At 43.8% G+C, this 17,019-nt stretch overlaps 2 protein-coding genes across 2 annotated transcripts in view; both read right to left on the reverse strand.

Moving 5' to 3' along the window:
• The window catches only part of LOC137257721 (protein MTSS 1-like), a 288,334-nt gene that overhangs the window by 115,814 nt on the left and 155,501 nt on the right, over nucleotides 1-17,019 (reverse strand). The gene's annotated exons all lie outside the window — the stretch shown is intronic.
• LOC137258581 (uncharacterized) overlaps nucleotides 1-17,019 on the reverse strand; it is a 41,362-nt gene that overhangs the window by 14,499 nt on the left and 9,844 nt on the right. Inside the window, exons 10-20 of the mRNA XM_067796290.1 lie at nucleotides 16,878-16,998; nucleotides 16,293-16,391; nucleotides 14,312-14,477; nucleotides 13,015-13,150; nucleotides 12,110-12,168; nucleotides 11,341-11,491; nucleotides 3,927-4,112; nucleotides 2,595-2,771; nucleotides 1,400-1,536; nucleotides 763-808; nucleotides 368-522 (exon numbers count right to left, since the gene is read on the reverse strand). Of these exons, the coding sequence (XP_067652391.1) occupies nucleotides 368-522; nucleotides 763-808; nucleotides 1,400-1,536; nucleotides 2,595-2,771; nucleotides 3,927-4,112; nucleotides 11,341-11,491; nucleotides 12,110-12,168; nucleotides 13,015-13,150; nucleotides 14,312-14,477; nucleotides 16,293-16,391; nucleotides 16,878-16,998 (1,433 nt within the window). The remainder of the gene's footprint in view (nucleotides 1-367; nucleotides 523-762; nucleotides 809-1,399; nucleotides 1,537-2,594; nucleotides 2,772-3,926; nucleotides 4,113-11,340; nucleotides 11,492-12,109; nucleotides 12,169-13,014; nucleotides 13,151-14,311; nucleotides 14,478-16,292; nucleotides 16,392-16,877; nucleotides 16,999-17,019) is intronic.

The following is a 17,019-nucleotide window of genomic DNA, read 5'->3' on the forward strand; positions in this document are numbered from 1 at the left end:
CAGTGGTTTTGTAATACGTTTATAAAATACTTGGGATCAAATATTTTACCACTCTAGAACTCATTGACAAAAATAAGTAATGTTCCACAATTTGATCATTTTATGTGCCAAGGGACTGTGACTTTTGCACACTGAATACTCAATCATCATTTCAATAAATACATAGTTTTCATTAAAAGAGAGATGCAAACACATTTAACTCAAAATTTATAGTTTCAGAAACATGCAGCATGTCCAGTGAACAGTTTTCATCTTGGAGCATAGTTTTCCCAGTAGTTTTAAGACATCATTGTCTCACTCCATAATTTAGAAAAGAGGAATATGTAATAAACCAACATCTAAACATCTAAACACAACTGAGACTCACCATCGTAAAAGAGCTTTGCAGATACGAGTATCATCAACAATGAGTCCACTGTTGTACATGACCAGGGGGAGATAACCTGCTACTGTTGTCCAAGGGAGACAACTCAGGTAATACTGAAGGTGACAGCACACAGTCTTCACAAACACCTTCTCAACCTACAAAACAATATCACACAAGCTTCCAGTCAATGTATGTAAATAGTGAAAAGTGACGTCAGTGTTACAAGTTGTAGGAACATCATGTGTGCATTCCTTGCTGGTTTAAATTGTGATGAGGCAATATAGGAAAGAGACAAATGTCAAGAGGTCGTCAACAAAACATCAAAAGGTTGTGACTTATGAGGATCTGGTACATTGCCAACTTCCATTCACACAACCTCGTCAAGATGGTATTACCTGTCGAGCACACTGACTGTCTCCCTCTGGCTTCACCAAGCAGCAACTGTTGACAGATATCAGATATCTTTAAATAGTTGGTCGGAATAAATACACGAAAGTGGTATTATTAAATTTTAAGGTGCCTGCTGGTACTTTATTTACTATTTCCTCCATGTAATCACTATCACACAAAGTCAGCAATCTAACCCACCCAGCCACTGCATGCAGGAGTGAGTCAGTTTTTTTAAGCCACTTTTATCGATAATCAAGCTCATCACAGCAAAGGACACCAGAAATGAGCTTAACCCATTGTACCCAAGTAGGGTATCGAATCTTGGTTGACGGCATGACATGCAAACACCTTAATCACAAGGCTACCCCACCACCCCTGTATGACAGTGTGAGGTCAAATCCTGCATTGGACTCAATCCAACAAAAGTACAAGACAAGACTAAGAAAGTGTAATCCCAAATATAACATGAGCTACATTTCACTACTTTCCAAATAACGTTGTGTATTCATTATTATTAGGTGGAAACTTGTGGCAAGATTCAAAGTCATCCTGTGTTCCATGTAAACAAAAAAAACAACTTGATTCATACTTGTAATAGTAAACAAGTCAACAGTAGATGACAAATTCCCCTTCCTCTTTTACCTGAGGTATCCTTCATAAGGCGATATGAACGGCCTGGGTGCTGGTTCGACCATGTGCCGTGTGATCCGACTCCCAGGATGGGCGAACATGAACACACTTCTCCAGAAACTCAGCACAGATGAGCTCTGACTCTGTTTCTGTCATAAATAACATCAAATATTACCATCCAACAACACTATTACAGTGGGAATTTTCCTCTGAAACATTTATGATCAGAACATGTGTCCTGTGATGATGTAGATTCATTACTGACAGCTTCTGTTTGAAGCTGTCCATGACTTCATTACGGGCAGACCCATGGTTCACGAATAGCAGAAGACCCTCTGACAGATACGGGAGATTCGCTGATGGTCTGATGGAAGTCTATACCAAGGAATCCCAGTGTCTGAGCATATATTTATGGGACTCTGATATAAAGTCATAAGTCATATGCAACACATCACACTTGATTGCAGTTTACAGATTTTACATTTGTTAATCATTTCAATGCCATTTATAAAAAATTTATATCTGAATAGTGTGTTTCATTTTTATTCTATGGGTCTTGTGAAATTTCACTGGGTCAGACAGACATCTGAGACTTAAAGGACCCAATGTCCTGTTACTTTTAAACACCATTCATGAACACCGCAGACCACATAACAGCTTGGACAACTCTGTGGAATAATATACAAAGAGCAGTAAAATTGACTTCCCAAAGATGCAGTTGTATCTATTAGCGTTCCTTGTTCAAGTTTCAAGAATGTTTGATGAATTACATCTATTCCATCTGGGGGATTTCATGTATATCTGTCTCCAAGGGCTAGCACCATATAACTGGAACTAGCAGATGCTGGTTAAAACAAAGCACAGGCCTACACTCATTTGCACCCCTTCTAAACAACACAAAGGTGCCTGCACATCGATACTACTGACTGATGTCCATTTATGATTGACTGGGCCTGGTTTAACAACACTAAAAGCAATATTCCAGCAATATCACACGGGGACACCATAAAACTAGCTTCACACTGAACTAGGGTCTTCCGCTTGAACAGCAAACCCTTTAACATTCATTCCACTCTTGTTCATTTCTGAAGGCAAACATAATTAAATGGGGGCAAACCAAACTTGGTATCACCTCTGTCCAACCAATATGAAGAAAAACTTGAACACATTTAGTGGCCTATCCAGCAATATCACATGGCCAACTGACCTGATCAGCCTCCATATCAAACAGTCGATGAGCCATGACAATGACCTCAGCAGAGGTCACGGACAGTCTGTCATAACATGGCCGCTTGAGCAGGAGGTCAACGACAGGCAGATATTGTGATGTGTTCCTCTTGACACACTCTAGTATGGTTCTAACAGATGCTGTCAACTCTACAGTCTGTGCAAACAGGAGAATACACCAGCCATTAAAAACACAGTATCAGACATTACAAACATCAAGCATCTTTCACAGTAAGCTATTCTAGGAGGGGAAAAGAGCAACATTTCTGTAACAAGAATGATAGATCTCTGGCCCAATGAGTACAGTCGAACCGAGTTAATCCGGATGTTTTGGTTTCACTCAGAAATCGTCCGGATAGTGAGACATCCAGTTAACTGGATCAAATAAGCAAAATGTGAAAATTATGTGAAAGTATAACACATAAGTGTACCAATAATACATGGACGGCGGAACGCAGGTTACCATTTGTTAGGTTGTCTCGGACGTAATCATGTAGCGTGTGGAGCTTCAGGTGGTAAGTTAGATGAAAAACGTAAACAGATGACAAAAAGTCTCTATTTTGCCAATTGCGTATTTTTGTTAATTTCAAATGCCCTAAAAATATATAACATCGTGTCGAACTTACGCTGTCTGCAGAAAGTAAACTTCCGCACAGGATCACATGACTTAGATCATGTGGCAGGCTATTTTTAACTTGCATCACGACAGCTAGTAGGGGTCGATTTATAAGTGTTATATACAGTACAATTACAGTGTAGTTTACCTTGATCCTACTTAACATGTGTTTTCGTTACTGATGAGATGTTCTCACACAAGCCAAATCCTAATGAACAACCCGAGTGACCCAAGTCCCTTGTGTTTTGATGGCTAATTAATCAATTCACATCAAATGCGTTCTGATAGATTAAGAATAAAATCATAAAGTCATGCGGCAAACGGTATTGGATAACTGAATCATTTTCAATGGAAATCTATGGGAATGATCTGAAAATACGTCTAGGTCCGGAAGCCCGCGGCTGGGTTAAGCAAGTACAATTAATGAAGGCGGGGTTTCTGAACATGTGGGGTCCGAGTAAACGGGGTTTGACTGTATCAAAAGAAGTTGCAGAAGGATATCGTTTGTGATTATACCCAAACAGGAGCTTTGCTGCAGCTTATGTAATTTACCATACGGCTACCATATTGCCGATAAGATATAACAGTGAAACTCACATCGTATCGTGAATTTTCTGTATCGTCACACCTCTATTCATTACCTGGAAATGGCTTTATGGTTGGTATTTTGTTTGAAATGTGCTCAGTACTGCTTACCTGGACGGACTCCAGGGATTTTTGAAGAAGTGGTTCCAGTCGAATGCAGTGATAGAGACTCTCTTTCAATAAGAACACACACATGTACGTCGCGAGACTGGTGTCTATACGTAAGTGCTTGTCCCAGATGTGCTGCACCAAGTCACAGTCAAACCACCGGATCACTTCCGCCAAACATGGCAACACCTGAGCATAAAACACATACATGAGTACACTATAAAACTGAAATAAGTGAATGTAGTTTTATGCCATTTTTAGCAATATTAAAGCAGTATCACAGTGGGAGACACCAGAAATGGCTTTCACATCACAAAACTGGAACAAAAAACTTGAGTCTCTATGCAATATACACCGACATACTTCAAAGTTTCGACCTTCATATTCACTCTGTGGGACATAAGCTGTCATATCTCTACAAAGTACATGCTTCAAACTCAACAAAATAATAGCAAGTCCATTTAAAATGTGCCAATTGAATGTAAGCATTATTCCACCCATATGGCGGCGGTTTGTAAATATTAGAGTCAGGACCAGACAATCCCGTGATCAATCAGTATCAATCTACGCCATTGGGGTATGATGACATGTGTCACCCAAGTCAGTTAGTCTAACCACCGGATCCCGTTAGTAACCTCTTACAATAAGCATGGGATGTTGAAGACCAGTTCCAACCCGAATCATCACAGTTTGCACTGTATCAGTTCTCCAGATAATTTTCAACATGAGGAGTACCTACACCTTACTTTTCCAATATCTTATTAAAATCTAAATATTTTAGATATTTAAATACTTACCTTACCATAGGTCTTATGCATATTACCTCTAGCTTCGCTAAACGAGATCAGACAGTCGTTGATTCGCCATCCCCTCGATGGCTACCTCATGTAATCTACGAATGTAGTCACGGAAGTGACGTGATCTCTCCACTCGCGCGAGAGCGCAGAATCCAAAATTCACTTTTACTGTCAACCGGAAGGTCCGAAGAGTCCAAAGTGGGGAGGAGCATCCAGCGTTGGGAGGGAGTCACCGCCCTATGGTAAGGTAAGTATTTAAATATCTAAAATATTTAGATTTTAATAAATTTTTAACTTACCTTACCATAGGTCTTATGCATATGGCTTCGACAGATGGATGGTGGTGTGGACTCCAGAGGACCATCCCTCAGCAAACAGTGCACATGCATCAGGAGAACTCGGGAAAGCCAATGTCAACGGTCTCAGGATAATACCTGGAACAGGACAAAGAGCAACCCAATAGAACTCCAAAGAAAAACCGACGCACCCTGGGGGTGAGGTTAATCTTAAGACCAAAGGTAAGTAGAAGTGTAGTTACCTAATGGGCGGATGGTCGGGTAAGTTGCTGAGCAACCACCAATGGACCAAATGACTGTAATCCCTCCACGTCTTCAACTGCCAAGTCCCTCAAGTAGTGGGATGCGAAGACAGTTGATGACCTCCAGAAACAGCCCTCCATGATCTGCGGTACTGTGCAGTTCCGATGGAGGGCCATCGTAGACGCCAAGGCCCTGATCTCGTGCGGGTTACTTGCTACCGGATGAGGCAGGTGCTTGTCGTCATAGGCCGCCAGGATAGTCGATCTGAGCCAGAGGGCAATAGTATTTCTGTTTACTTCACCTTTGCAGGACACGGCAAAGGGAATGAATAACCTTTTGCGGGATCGTCTCCTAGAGGCTGACCTTTTAATATAGCATCTGAGAGCCCTGACTGGACATAGCAGCTCCTCCTCCAAGTCATGATGACCCAAGATCGTAGACAAAGGAGGGATGGAGAATAACCTGTTAGGCTGCCCGGGAAGCTGGTTCTTAGCCACAAAATCCCAAAGCAAACCCAAATGAGCACGTCCGTGTCTTGACTGTTCAAATCGGATCTGAGTAACGTCAAGAGCATGGATCTCGCTGACTCTAGCCGCTGTTGCCAATGATAGTAAGAAAACCGTCTTCTTGGAAAGATGTTCAAAGGAGGCTTCTTCTAATGGCTCGTACGGCGGCCCTCTGAGATGTTGAAGGACAACATTAAGATCCCAAGCTGGAGGACGAAACTTGGTCTTCTGGTCTTCCAGCTTGAAAGCTTTGAGAAGCGCAATAAGTTCCGGTATCTTGGAGATCTGTGAATCTGACTTGATAGCAAGGACAGAATTCAAAGCTGACAAATAGGTGCCTAAGGTACTGCCTTTGAGATGTCTAGAGTTCCGTAGGTAGAGAAGGAACTGTGCCACAAACTGAGGAGATGCTGCCATGGGATCTTGAGATCTTCGTGCGCAAAAATTCTCAAAAGAGCGCCATTTGTCGTCATATAAAGAACGGGTAGAAACTCTATGCGCGCGAGCTATAACGTTCGCCACGTGCGCAGAGTAGCCCTTAGCCTTTATTGCTCTCTGCAGATGACCCATGCGTGAAGATGGAATCGCCGTGGATCCGGATGCAGCTGTCGACTGTGTGGATGTCGAAGCAGATGCAACCACTCTGGAAGTTTGTAAGGGTCTCCGCTGGCGAGCCGTCGAAGATCGGGAAACCACGATCTGGCTGGCCACCAAGGTGTGACCAAAAGCAGTCGGAGGTTCTGCGTCAGTCTGATCTTGGCGATTACATCCGAGAGAAGAATTGGAGGAGGGAACGCATATGCGTCCAGTCCTTCCCATGATAGAGACATCGCGTCGACTGCCCACGCCTGTGGATCCGGCACGGGAGATACGTACGTTGGTAACTGGTGATTGAAACTGGTGGCAAAAAGATCTACCAGTGGTCTCCCGAGTTGCCAGCAAATCTGGCGAAATGCGTCCGGATGAAGCATCCACTCCGTCGGGGATGGTTTGCCGGGGCGCGACAGGGCGTCTGCCAGAATGTTTTTGCAGCCGGGAATGTGACGAGCCGCGATCACGATGCCGTTGCTGTCTACCAGATCTGCTAACAGGAACATCTGGTCCAGAAGTTGTTTGGACCTGGTTGTACCCTGATTGTGAATCACCCACACGACCGTGGAATTGTCGGACGCTACCAGGAGTCTGGAGTCTGTTAGGACCGGTAGCCAGTGGCGAACCGCTAGGATGACTGCTTGCATCTCCAGGCTGTTGATATGCCACTCCTTTTCGGCGTCTGACCACAGCCCTGAGGTTGTCTGGCCGTTCAAATGAGCACCCCATCCCAAGAGGGATGCGTCTACAAACAATTCGTGGTCGTGGTTGAAGTTTGTCAAACAAACACCGGCGCAGACGTTCCACTCTACCGTCCACCACCTGAGGTACTGATGCAGGTGCAGGGGTGCCATCGATCGGGAGGGACCCTGACTAGATTGAGCCGAGTCAGGAACAACCCCCCAATGAACGTTAACTCCTGCGTTGGTTTCAGTTGCGACTTCTCGAAATTGATAATCCATCCCAACTGTTGAAGTAGGCGTGTGGAGAAGTCCAGTTGTTTGCGTAGCAACTGAGGATTGCAGTGATTTAGAAAACAATCGTCGATGTAAGGATCGAAGTCTATCCCCCGGAGGTGCAGAAACCGGGTGACAGGCAGTGTGACCCGAGTGAAAAGCCACGGGGCCGTAGAAATTCCAAACGGCAGCACTCGCCACTGGTAGTGTACTCCGTTGAATATGAAACGCAGGAACTTCCTGTGGCGTGGGAATACAGGAACGTGCAGGTAAGCATCCTGTAAATCTAGGCTGGCCATCCAAGCTCCGGGTGACAATTTGGCTCGGATCTGATCCAGTGATGTCATTCGGAAATGCGGGGGCTCGGCTAAATACAGGTTGTTGAAAGTCGCCATGTTGTGAATCATCCGCATTTTGGTGGAACCTTTCTTGGGTATCAGGAAGATGGGTGAATAGAACCCCGGGGAGAGATGGGGTTCTGACACTATCTCTATAGCATGTTTTGTTAATAAAATGTTGATGTTTTCTAGGATAAGTACCTGTTGATCTATTGAGTACCCTCGTGACAGGGGAGTGGTAGTCAACGGCGGAGCTCTGGCTAGTGGTAGCTTGTAGCCGGCTCTCAGGATCTTGCAAACAAACGGGTCTTCCAGGAATGTCCAGTTGGCCCAGAAGATCCCTAGTCTCCCACCTACAGGGGTCGGATGAACTGGTACGACTGGGGGTGGGAGGTCCCAGTCGTAGTAGTCCATGGCTTCAGCGGCCGGAGTAGGGACGCTTGCCCCTACCTCGACCGGACGTAGCTGGGGCATCCCTGCCACGTTCTTGAGGCTTGCGCTGGACATCTGAGTCTTTGGTACGACCTCGTCCCCTCCCAAACGAGGAACGGATCGACTCTCTCCTGGGTACATATCTTTTCTTGGCATTACCCCTGGCTCGGCCACGAAATGCAGAGCCCAAGGCCTCGAAAGTTGACAGCGCCACTTCCGTGTTAGTAAGTTCGGCATGTTGTTTATACACCGACGGTATCTTTTCATCAAAGAGGAACTTAGACGTAAATGGTGCACGAAGAAGTTGACGTTTAAATTCCTCTTGCCAAGAACAAGCATCTAAAAATCCAGATCGGCGCATAGTAGTAGTCATGGCTAGCGCCGCACGTAAGTGTCCAAGTAGGTCATGGAGTACTCTGCCTTGCCAAGCAAAAATGGTAGTTAAATGATCCACCCTCGAGGCATTATCCTCTGACAAATCCAAGGCTGCAGCGGAGGTGGCTGACGCAAGCGCCGAGATAGGTTTAAGCATACGTTTCAGTTCAGTATCAACAGCTGCTAACTTTGAATCCTGAACTCTGTAAGATGACGGAGTTGAACTTGACAACCTCTTAATTGAATCGTCTAGCGCCGCCCCGTTGTCGGCAAAATCCAGACTGTGCACTTTATAATCTGATTTCTTAGACTTCGACGCTTTGATGGTCGGATTTAAGGATAACTTCGCAAAGTCCGAGTCTAACAAAGTAATCGCATCCGCCACCATAGGGTGTGGTGGAATAAGTAACTCAGGAGTCAAGTGAATCGACGCCGGGTTGTTTGAATCCGAAGACGGGGAAGGACAGTCCGGTAATCTGTCGGCAATCCACTCAAAGACAGCAGTTAAGGGAAGATAGGTGCCATCACTATCACCAACATTGCCAGGTTCCTCCTCATAGTCTGGGCAAAAGAACTGTTCCTCGTGTTCCTCCCAGGAAATAGAGGTTGATTCTCGTCGCTGACTCGAGTTGGAAGCAGAGTTCTTAGTGTTAAATTCTTTGCCGGAAGTCCGCAGTGGTTCCGGCGATCGCGAACGCTGGGATCTAGAGAGACGTCGTGGTGATCTTGACCGAGATCGCACTCTACGTCTACTTCTGGTACGTGAGTCTTCCTCTAAGGAGCGCCTTGGAGAGCGGGAAACCGACCGGGAGCGCCGGCGCCTGCTACGGCGTGGAGAACGAGAGCGCCGACCCTTCGGGGACCTAGAACGAGATCTGCGCCGGGAGCGCTCAGCCTCTAAACGACGAGCGCGATCTTCATCCAGCTGGCGCTGTAACATTTCTTCTTTAGTCAGCGTATGAGACACTCTGGGGATCCGATAAGACGTAGTTATAGGAGCAGGGTCCGGCAACAATATTGGCGCTGGCGTTGGTACAGGCGCTGGCGTCGGAATAGGCGCTGGCGTCGGAATAAGCGCTGACGAAAACACCGGTGCTGATGTAAACAAAGGCGCCGGGACAGGCAGTGGCGCCGGGACAGGCAGAGGCGCTGGTACAGGCAACGGCGCTGGCGTAAGTCTAGGCGCTGTCGTTGGTAAAGGTGTAGATACCGAGGTAGGGAGTACAGCAGCGCCCGGCGTCAAGAGAGATCGCAGAAGCCTCTGAACTTCAGGATGGGATAAGGCATCCGGGTGAGATAAATCTACAAAGGCGTCCGAACGCGTAGGCTCTGGAGAGGAGCGCGCCGGCGTAATAGATGAGCGCTCCACACTCGGCGTTGATAGTGGTATTGAAGGTGGTGGTAGATCTTGGTCGTCAGGTAAGGATCCCAAGGAAGACGCTGGCGACGACATTCTTCTCTTACGTTGCGTAAAACGTTTCCTCCGAACCGCCAAAAAGGTCTTGAAATCGGTGAGAGATAACGCTTGACAGTGTAGGCACCGACTATCGATGGAACAAACAGCGGACGCACAATCCGGACACCAGGGATGTGGGTCCTTGGCTGATTTCTGCCCCTTGCAGACAGTACAATAGTGTCGAGTCATACACAGAACTGTAACAGACAAGAAACCACGACTTGACGACATGTTAATACAATACTAGGAGGAAAACCCCCTACATAAAAATGTAGAAAGTAGTTGCACCCCTACGTAAAAAATAGGCACACCCGTAAGTGCGGGGCAGCGAAAAATAACAACCACAATGGCTGCCTTCGCTACGCTGAAATTCATGGCAGAAAAAAGTATGCTAAATACCGAAAACACAAGTGAAAATGACCAAGCATGGGCAGAAACATGACGGGCAAACCACCAACAAGATGAACTACCCTCATGGACGCCATGTCGTTCTCACCTCCGACATGGCCAAGCCAAGCCTGAGTGAGAAAAGAACAACACGAGGTAGCAAGGTAAGCACATTAAATGCTTGTATGACTTGACTTTGATACATAATGAGGGGATACAAACCATACCTACCAAGGAGTAGCAACTTTATTGAAACTACACACAGTAGGAAAAAAAACTGCAAACCAACACGTCCGTTCGCACGAACGCTAAAGGTAAAAGTGAATTTTGGATTCTGCGCTCTCGCGCGAGTGGAGAGATCACGTCACTTCCGTGACTACATTCGTAGATTACATGAGGTAGCCATCGAGGGGATGGCGAATCAACGACTGTCTGATCTCGTTTAGCGAAGCTAGAGGTAATATGCATAAGACCTATGGTAAGGTAAGTTAAAAATTATGAGTACAGGTGAAAGTTACTAAAGGGAATTTAATGGCGTGTAAGTAATCTCGCCTTCCATTTCATATATGCGCCACAACATTGCTACTCTTGTGTAAACAGGTCAGTAAACAATAAAGCAATACTTTTTGCAATAAATACGTCCGTAAATGAATCTAAGACCTTACACCATTGCTGTGGTGCATATCCGCTAGGTTTTCTGATTTGTTTCCTCAGTGCATATATTTTGTTCGTACATACACCGGTACAGCCCTGATCTGGAGCCCTACTGTATAGTGGACACCATACTACAGCAGTCTTTCAAGACCTGTGATAACACATGAAAATAGGAGACATTAAATCCTCCGATATTTGACTCTGTTTTAAGTACTGTTCCAGTAACTTCAGTCCTGATACGAACCAGCTTTCATCTGTGAAGAACCTGTCAAATTTCAGTAGGGCATTAGAGTGTCATATCTTCCTTGTGAACATATTGTCAGGACATTACATCACCATAAAACACTGGTCAGTGTTTGTCCACTTCTTCCTTGGTAGCACCTTACCTGTTGAGCAATTCTATGGAGCTCCCAACGACCGTCAGCTAAACACTCCATGGTCTGGTACAGTATCGTCACAAACAATCTGCTGCTACTCGGACAATCTTTGGTTCGTGATTTGGCTTGTGTCTTTTCTGGATATTGGCTTGACAGAATCCTGTGCAACCAGAAACACAGCAATGTTATACTTGACACAATCTCATCAGATATCTTTCTCAGATTTGAAACCTCTCATCAATTTGAAACCTCATTTTCGACTTGATATTTCTTTCTGTTACAATACCTCTCTCAATCAAAATATGACACAGCCCAATTTTATCCAACAAGGACCTTGATGTAACCTCAAACTGTAAAACCCAAGGCACATAAAACCCATTCTTTACCTTTTTCCTTTCTCAGTGAGTTCAAATCAAGATGAGAAGGGTATCATATGAAAGTGAAAGGTATCACTGTAATATGATTGTACTAAATTCATTCTAAATCATATTCCAGAAGACTGACCATGAATAATGTATGGTTTTAAAAGGCTTGACTAATTGAGAGTATTACCAAACCAGTGACTAAAATTAAGACTAAATTCTAATCCAAAAAAGGTTTGATGACACTTGAGTCACTGACTTGACCAACTGTAACATATCGCAGGTTTAGGCTCTTTGGGTCCAATTCTAATCCTAAATTCCAGAAGAAACATCTCTGAAAACAGACATCAGGAACTTCTGCACCATTCTGGCTGACTCCCTACAAGGCAAGGTTTTTTCCATGATCATGAACCTACTCTCCAGCTCCATCTCGGGCACAAGGGAAATTGTGGGAGATCTCATCAGAAGTCCGAATCTACAACAGATACACGGTATGTAAGATATTCAGTAGCCATCCATAATTCAGGTATTGCTATAAGAGAGTGAGCATGAGATATAAAGTAATCAAAGTCTCAGGCAACATGCCTAAACTGGAATCAAATCATTCCTCATTTTAAGCATAGCACTTTTAACAAATGGTATTCATGGTGTGTCTTTGTGGAGTCCATGGATTCCAGGCATACCGGTACAAAATGGATGAAGTTGTCATTTTTAGTTAGACATGACTATTGAATGTTATGTCAAAACATGCCAGAATTTACACAAAAAAAACAGATATGTCTCCGCATGTTTTAACTAAGGGTTGTATTACTTACATTAACAAGAGACTCATTCAGAGTTGTAGTGTGGTTTGTGTTTAATACAGTTTTGTTTAATGATACAGCAGAGCCTGGGACAGCTGAGGGAAGCAACTCTGTATAGGTCAGTTCTCCATTACTTGATGTCAGTAAAACTAGCAGTAGTAGACAAAGGCCGGCAGACTAATGCAAACATCACATCAATGTTTAAATGGAAATTTAGCCACAGATTGGGATAACCTTGAGATAACCTGTGACAGCTTAGAAACAAACTACCTCAGGTTCTGTAGCTCACCTGCATAATTCAATCATGCTTCCAGAATTCTGTCAGGGATGACAGCTGTGAGAGATGATGCAAAGGTGTTGAAAATGTGACCAAATGTTTTGAAAGGGAGGGTGCACACTTTATTTTCACCTGTTCTCAAGAGAGTTTCAATGGTCATTTAATAAACTTTCAGGACAAAAGGGTAGGTGTGCATCCTTGCAATCACCCTCTGGATTGGCCTATGCAGTCTCACACTGACCTGTCCCTCTGTCTTGCTGTGCAGTCTCAGGGCTGCTATGACAGAAAGGCTTGGAAACTCCTGCCTGCTGTCAGTCCTGACCTGGAGTCCTGGGGTGGCCATGTTGCCTTCTTCCTCGGTCCCAGATACACGGTCACTGGAAGAATCATTATATTTTGGCATGAATATAACCCCTGATATTGGTGCATTGGATTTTGATTCCCCACATGGGTACTATGGGTGAAGTCCACTTATGGTCTCCCCTGACGTGATATTGCTGGAATACTGCTTAAAGCTGCATAAAACTAAACTCACTCAATCAAATGTCATGAAGATGTTGAAGTTCGTAGTTGTGTCCCTTTGCTACGCGAGGATCCTCTGATCATGTCCCTCAGCTGTAAAGTTGCTGGAATAGGGCCTGTAGGTCTTGTGAGGAACTACTCTGATACCGACTGGTTCCTGGCTCTTTCAGCAACTCGAGATATGTGAGCATACATCCCAAACCAGATTTCCGATGACAAACAAATATTCAAGAACCAGTTCTCTTTGCAAATTGTGCCACCGTCAAATATGACTTTACTAGACCAAAGGTATGTTGTCTATCACCAAGAGTATTAAGGTCTTGCCAAGTGCCATGACCCACTTACAGGCTAAATATTGCTAAAAGCAGCATAACACTGATCTCACTCATCCACTATAATCCATTAAAACTGAATTACATTAGTCCCTGTGGAGTATGCAACATAGATGGATGATCTGCATTCAAACATTCATTTCAATCCTGTAAAGGTCTGGGGTAGAATAATTTTCAACAATATCCTTGCCATAAAAGGTGACTATGCTTGTCGTAAGAGGTGATTAATCGAGTGGTCAGGCTTGATGACTTGGTTGACACATGTCATCGGTTCCCAATTGTGCAGATCGATGCTCATGCTGTTGATCACTGGATTGTCAGGTCCAGACTCGATTATTTACAGACCACCACCATATAGATAGAATATTGCTGAGTGTGGCGTAAAACTAAACTCATTCGCTCACCATTTATTCATTTAGTATCATAATCAAGAATGGATTAGACAAACCAGTGGTAGACATGAGATCCATTACATGCATGACAGAGACGGTGATGTGCATTCAAGAAAGTCTGACTACCAAATCCATCTTGTTCCCTTTCTTAACCTAAAAAAGTTGCTGGAGTTCTGTTGTAAGTTGAAATCTCTGAAAGGCAACTGTATAACAATCTCCTTCTTTCATAGTCATACGTTTCATTATAAATAGTCATGTGTTGCCATCTACTATGAAAACGGCATGTTTCTACCTGTGGTGATTGACCTTGGTTTCTGGAAAATGGGGATCACTCTCCAGCTTGTTGGGTTTCCTCCTTAAAAACATCTGCCTGATGTGATTCTTGATTAGGAAACTACAGATGACCTCAAAGGCAAACATCCGACCTTCCTTAGCCTCCCAAGAAAGAGTCTGTGAATCTGCAGACAAAACAAAACTGGACTCTACAGCAGAGGCAGCAAACATATGAGGCATGGCGGCGACCGAATGGTTAGAGTCAACTGTTGATTTGGATCAGCACTTACCTTTAAACCAATATGTACTCAAACTAGTTGTGTGTAAAACAATAAACTCCAGACATCAAGAAAAAGAAGCAGCGCTTGTGGGATTAGTTCAAAACCATTCATTACCGACGGTGTAAATTATATGAAGAATCTCACTCAAGTGTCTTCTGATGGAAGTGTCAACGTGGGTTGATTCCAGTTACAAATATCCGACTTTTGCTGAGTATATTTTCACTTTAATCAACAAGTGTTCATATATTTGATATCAGAAGACACAAGGGTGAAATTTTTTTCATCGTACAAAATCATACGATATGACAAAATTTCTAAATAACTACAGACAGTTAGACATTAAAATCATTTCTTATAACTATCAGTATTAGTGGTGATCCACACACAAAATCAGCCGATTTAATCTAACGTTTTTGAGACTTCTGACCAATCAGAATAAGCATTTCCTAAATAATAGTTGAATCCTCATATTTACTTAAGTGCCATTACCATAAATAACTTGACACCAAACTGGAGCTTCATGCTCCAATGACACTAAATTTACACGTACATAATGCTATCTCTATCTAAGATCTTCACAAAGGAGGACAATGATGGTTTATTGCCATGGTAATGCCTGCTTTAAGACAACACCTCCTCTGGACATTCTGTTCCAGTAAGCCAAGTCAATCCAGAACCTCCTCCAAGCCAAAGGCAAACTCCCGCCAACAACAAAACATGACTCCGTGGAAGTAGTCTGCCAGATCCGTTGTGAATGTGGAGCCACCTATATTGGTGAAATGTCCTGCCTGCTCTCACTACATATTAAAGAACATAAAACCTCAGCCCTAAAAACCCCTCCAAATCTGCCACAGCCAACCCTGACCATGATATCCTATGGAACAGCAATTACATCTTGGAAATCAACTGAGAAGACTACAAAATTAATAAAATCCTTGAAGCCATAAATATCCATTGCTTCAATCCCCACTATGAATCATCATAAAGGCTATGTCAATATTCAGGCCGATCACACCCTAATCAGACCAGAGCTGGTACTCTACCCATACCGCTCCATCCCCACCCCCGACCCCAACTGCCCACACTCTTTTTCACTTCCCTTTGTGGAGTCCATGGATCAAAATCAGAACTCTCTCACAATCAATCACTCACAATCAATCATCAGCCTGCTCTGCTCAAATCACTTTCAGATATCCAATATACATCAGCCTTGATAATTGTATATACTCAGTAAGCAGCAATGTATATATTCTTCAAATTGTTGTATCACTTGCTTGATAACAGTGTTAGTGCAGACGCCGAAATGTCGCACTCATTGCAATAATGTTGACTATCCATACAACTTGGTTTTCCTTTAATGGTAGTAACATCCCCCTACGTACTGACTTGTTGCAACACTGACTGATTTCGTAATCGATTCCCAAATGAAAACAGGACCTAGACTTTTAAGCTCTCATAGCATTAAGATAGTGCCATACATTAACATTACCGCACAAAGACAGCTTCCATAATCTAGGTCCTGCATTGTAATTTATTTGCTTGAACTAAGTGAATGCATCATGATGTCATGACAACATAACTTGTCTCCTAAACCAATAAGGTCAAGTGTATCTCTGCATCTCCTGCTAGATGACTTCAGTTGGTTATTGATCAGATCAAACACAGAGGTGCCCTAACGGAAGAATCACATCAGTAACACTGTCCAACACACATTCTCACCTTGTACCGGGGCTTCATCACACATAGACGTAGTCCAGCCTTCAGTAAGAGTGTGCAAAACCTGGCACAACAACACAACGTTGTCATTCGATTTCTGGACTGAAACACAACACAGCAGACATGTTACATGCAGTGTTTGACATAAAGCATGGCAGTCTAGGGGTCACTTTAAACTTGCATCATGCATGCAACCATATCAGATGATGATGATGATGATGATGATGATGATGATGATGATGATGATGATGATGAGGAGGAGGAGGAGGAGGAGGAGGAGGAGGAGGCTATTTGAAAAGCACAGCAAAAATATAAAATGTAGCAGATTGTTACGTAAGGAGGTATTCAAGATCTATTCAAATGACTGAGTCTGGACCAGACAATCCAGTGATCAACAGCATGAGCATCAATCTACACAAATTAGGATACCATGACATTTGCCAACCAACCCAATGAGTTGGACCACCTCATTCTTTTAGTGACCACTAACTACAAGTGTGGGTTACCATAGACCAATTCCAACCCAAATCTTCACTGGTCCTGAGTTAGTCAATGAAGTACACATAAATGTAACAGGACTATACTTACCCAAGAGTTTAAAGACGGAGCTTGCTGACTGCCGAACTGAGGATGCAGGATGAGCAAGGTGATGGAGGAATGATGAGAGATAACCATCCCAGCATGGTAGAAGAGAGGGCAGCGAAAGACTCTGTAACAGGGAAGATGTAAC

Source organism: Haliotis asinina, chromosome 12 (assembly GCF_037392515.1).
Source record: "Haliotis asinina isolate JCU_RB_2024 chromosome 12, JCU_Hal_asi_v2, whole genome shotgun sequence".
Classification (NCBI taxonomy): Eukaryota; Metazoa; Mollusca; class Gastropoda; order Lepetellida; family Haliotidae; genus Haliotis; species Haliotis asinina.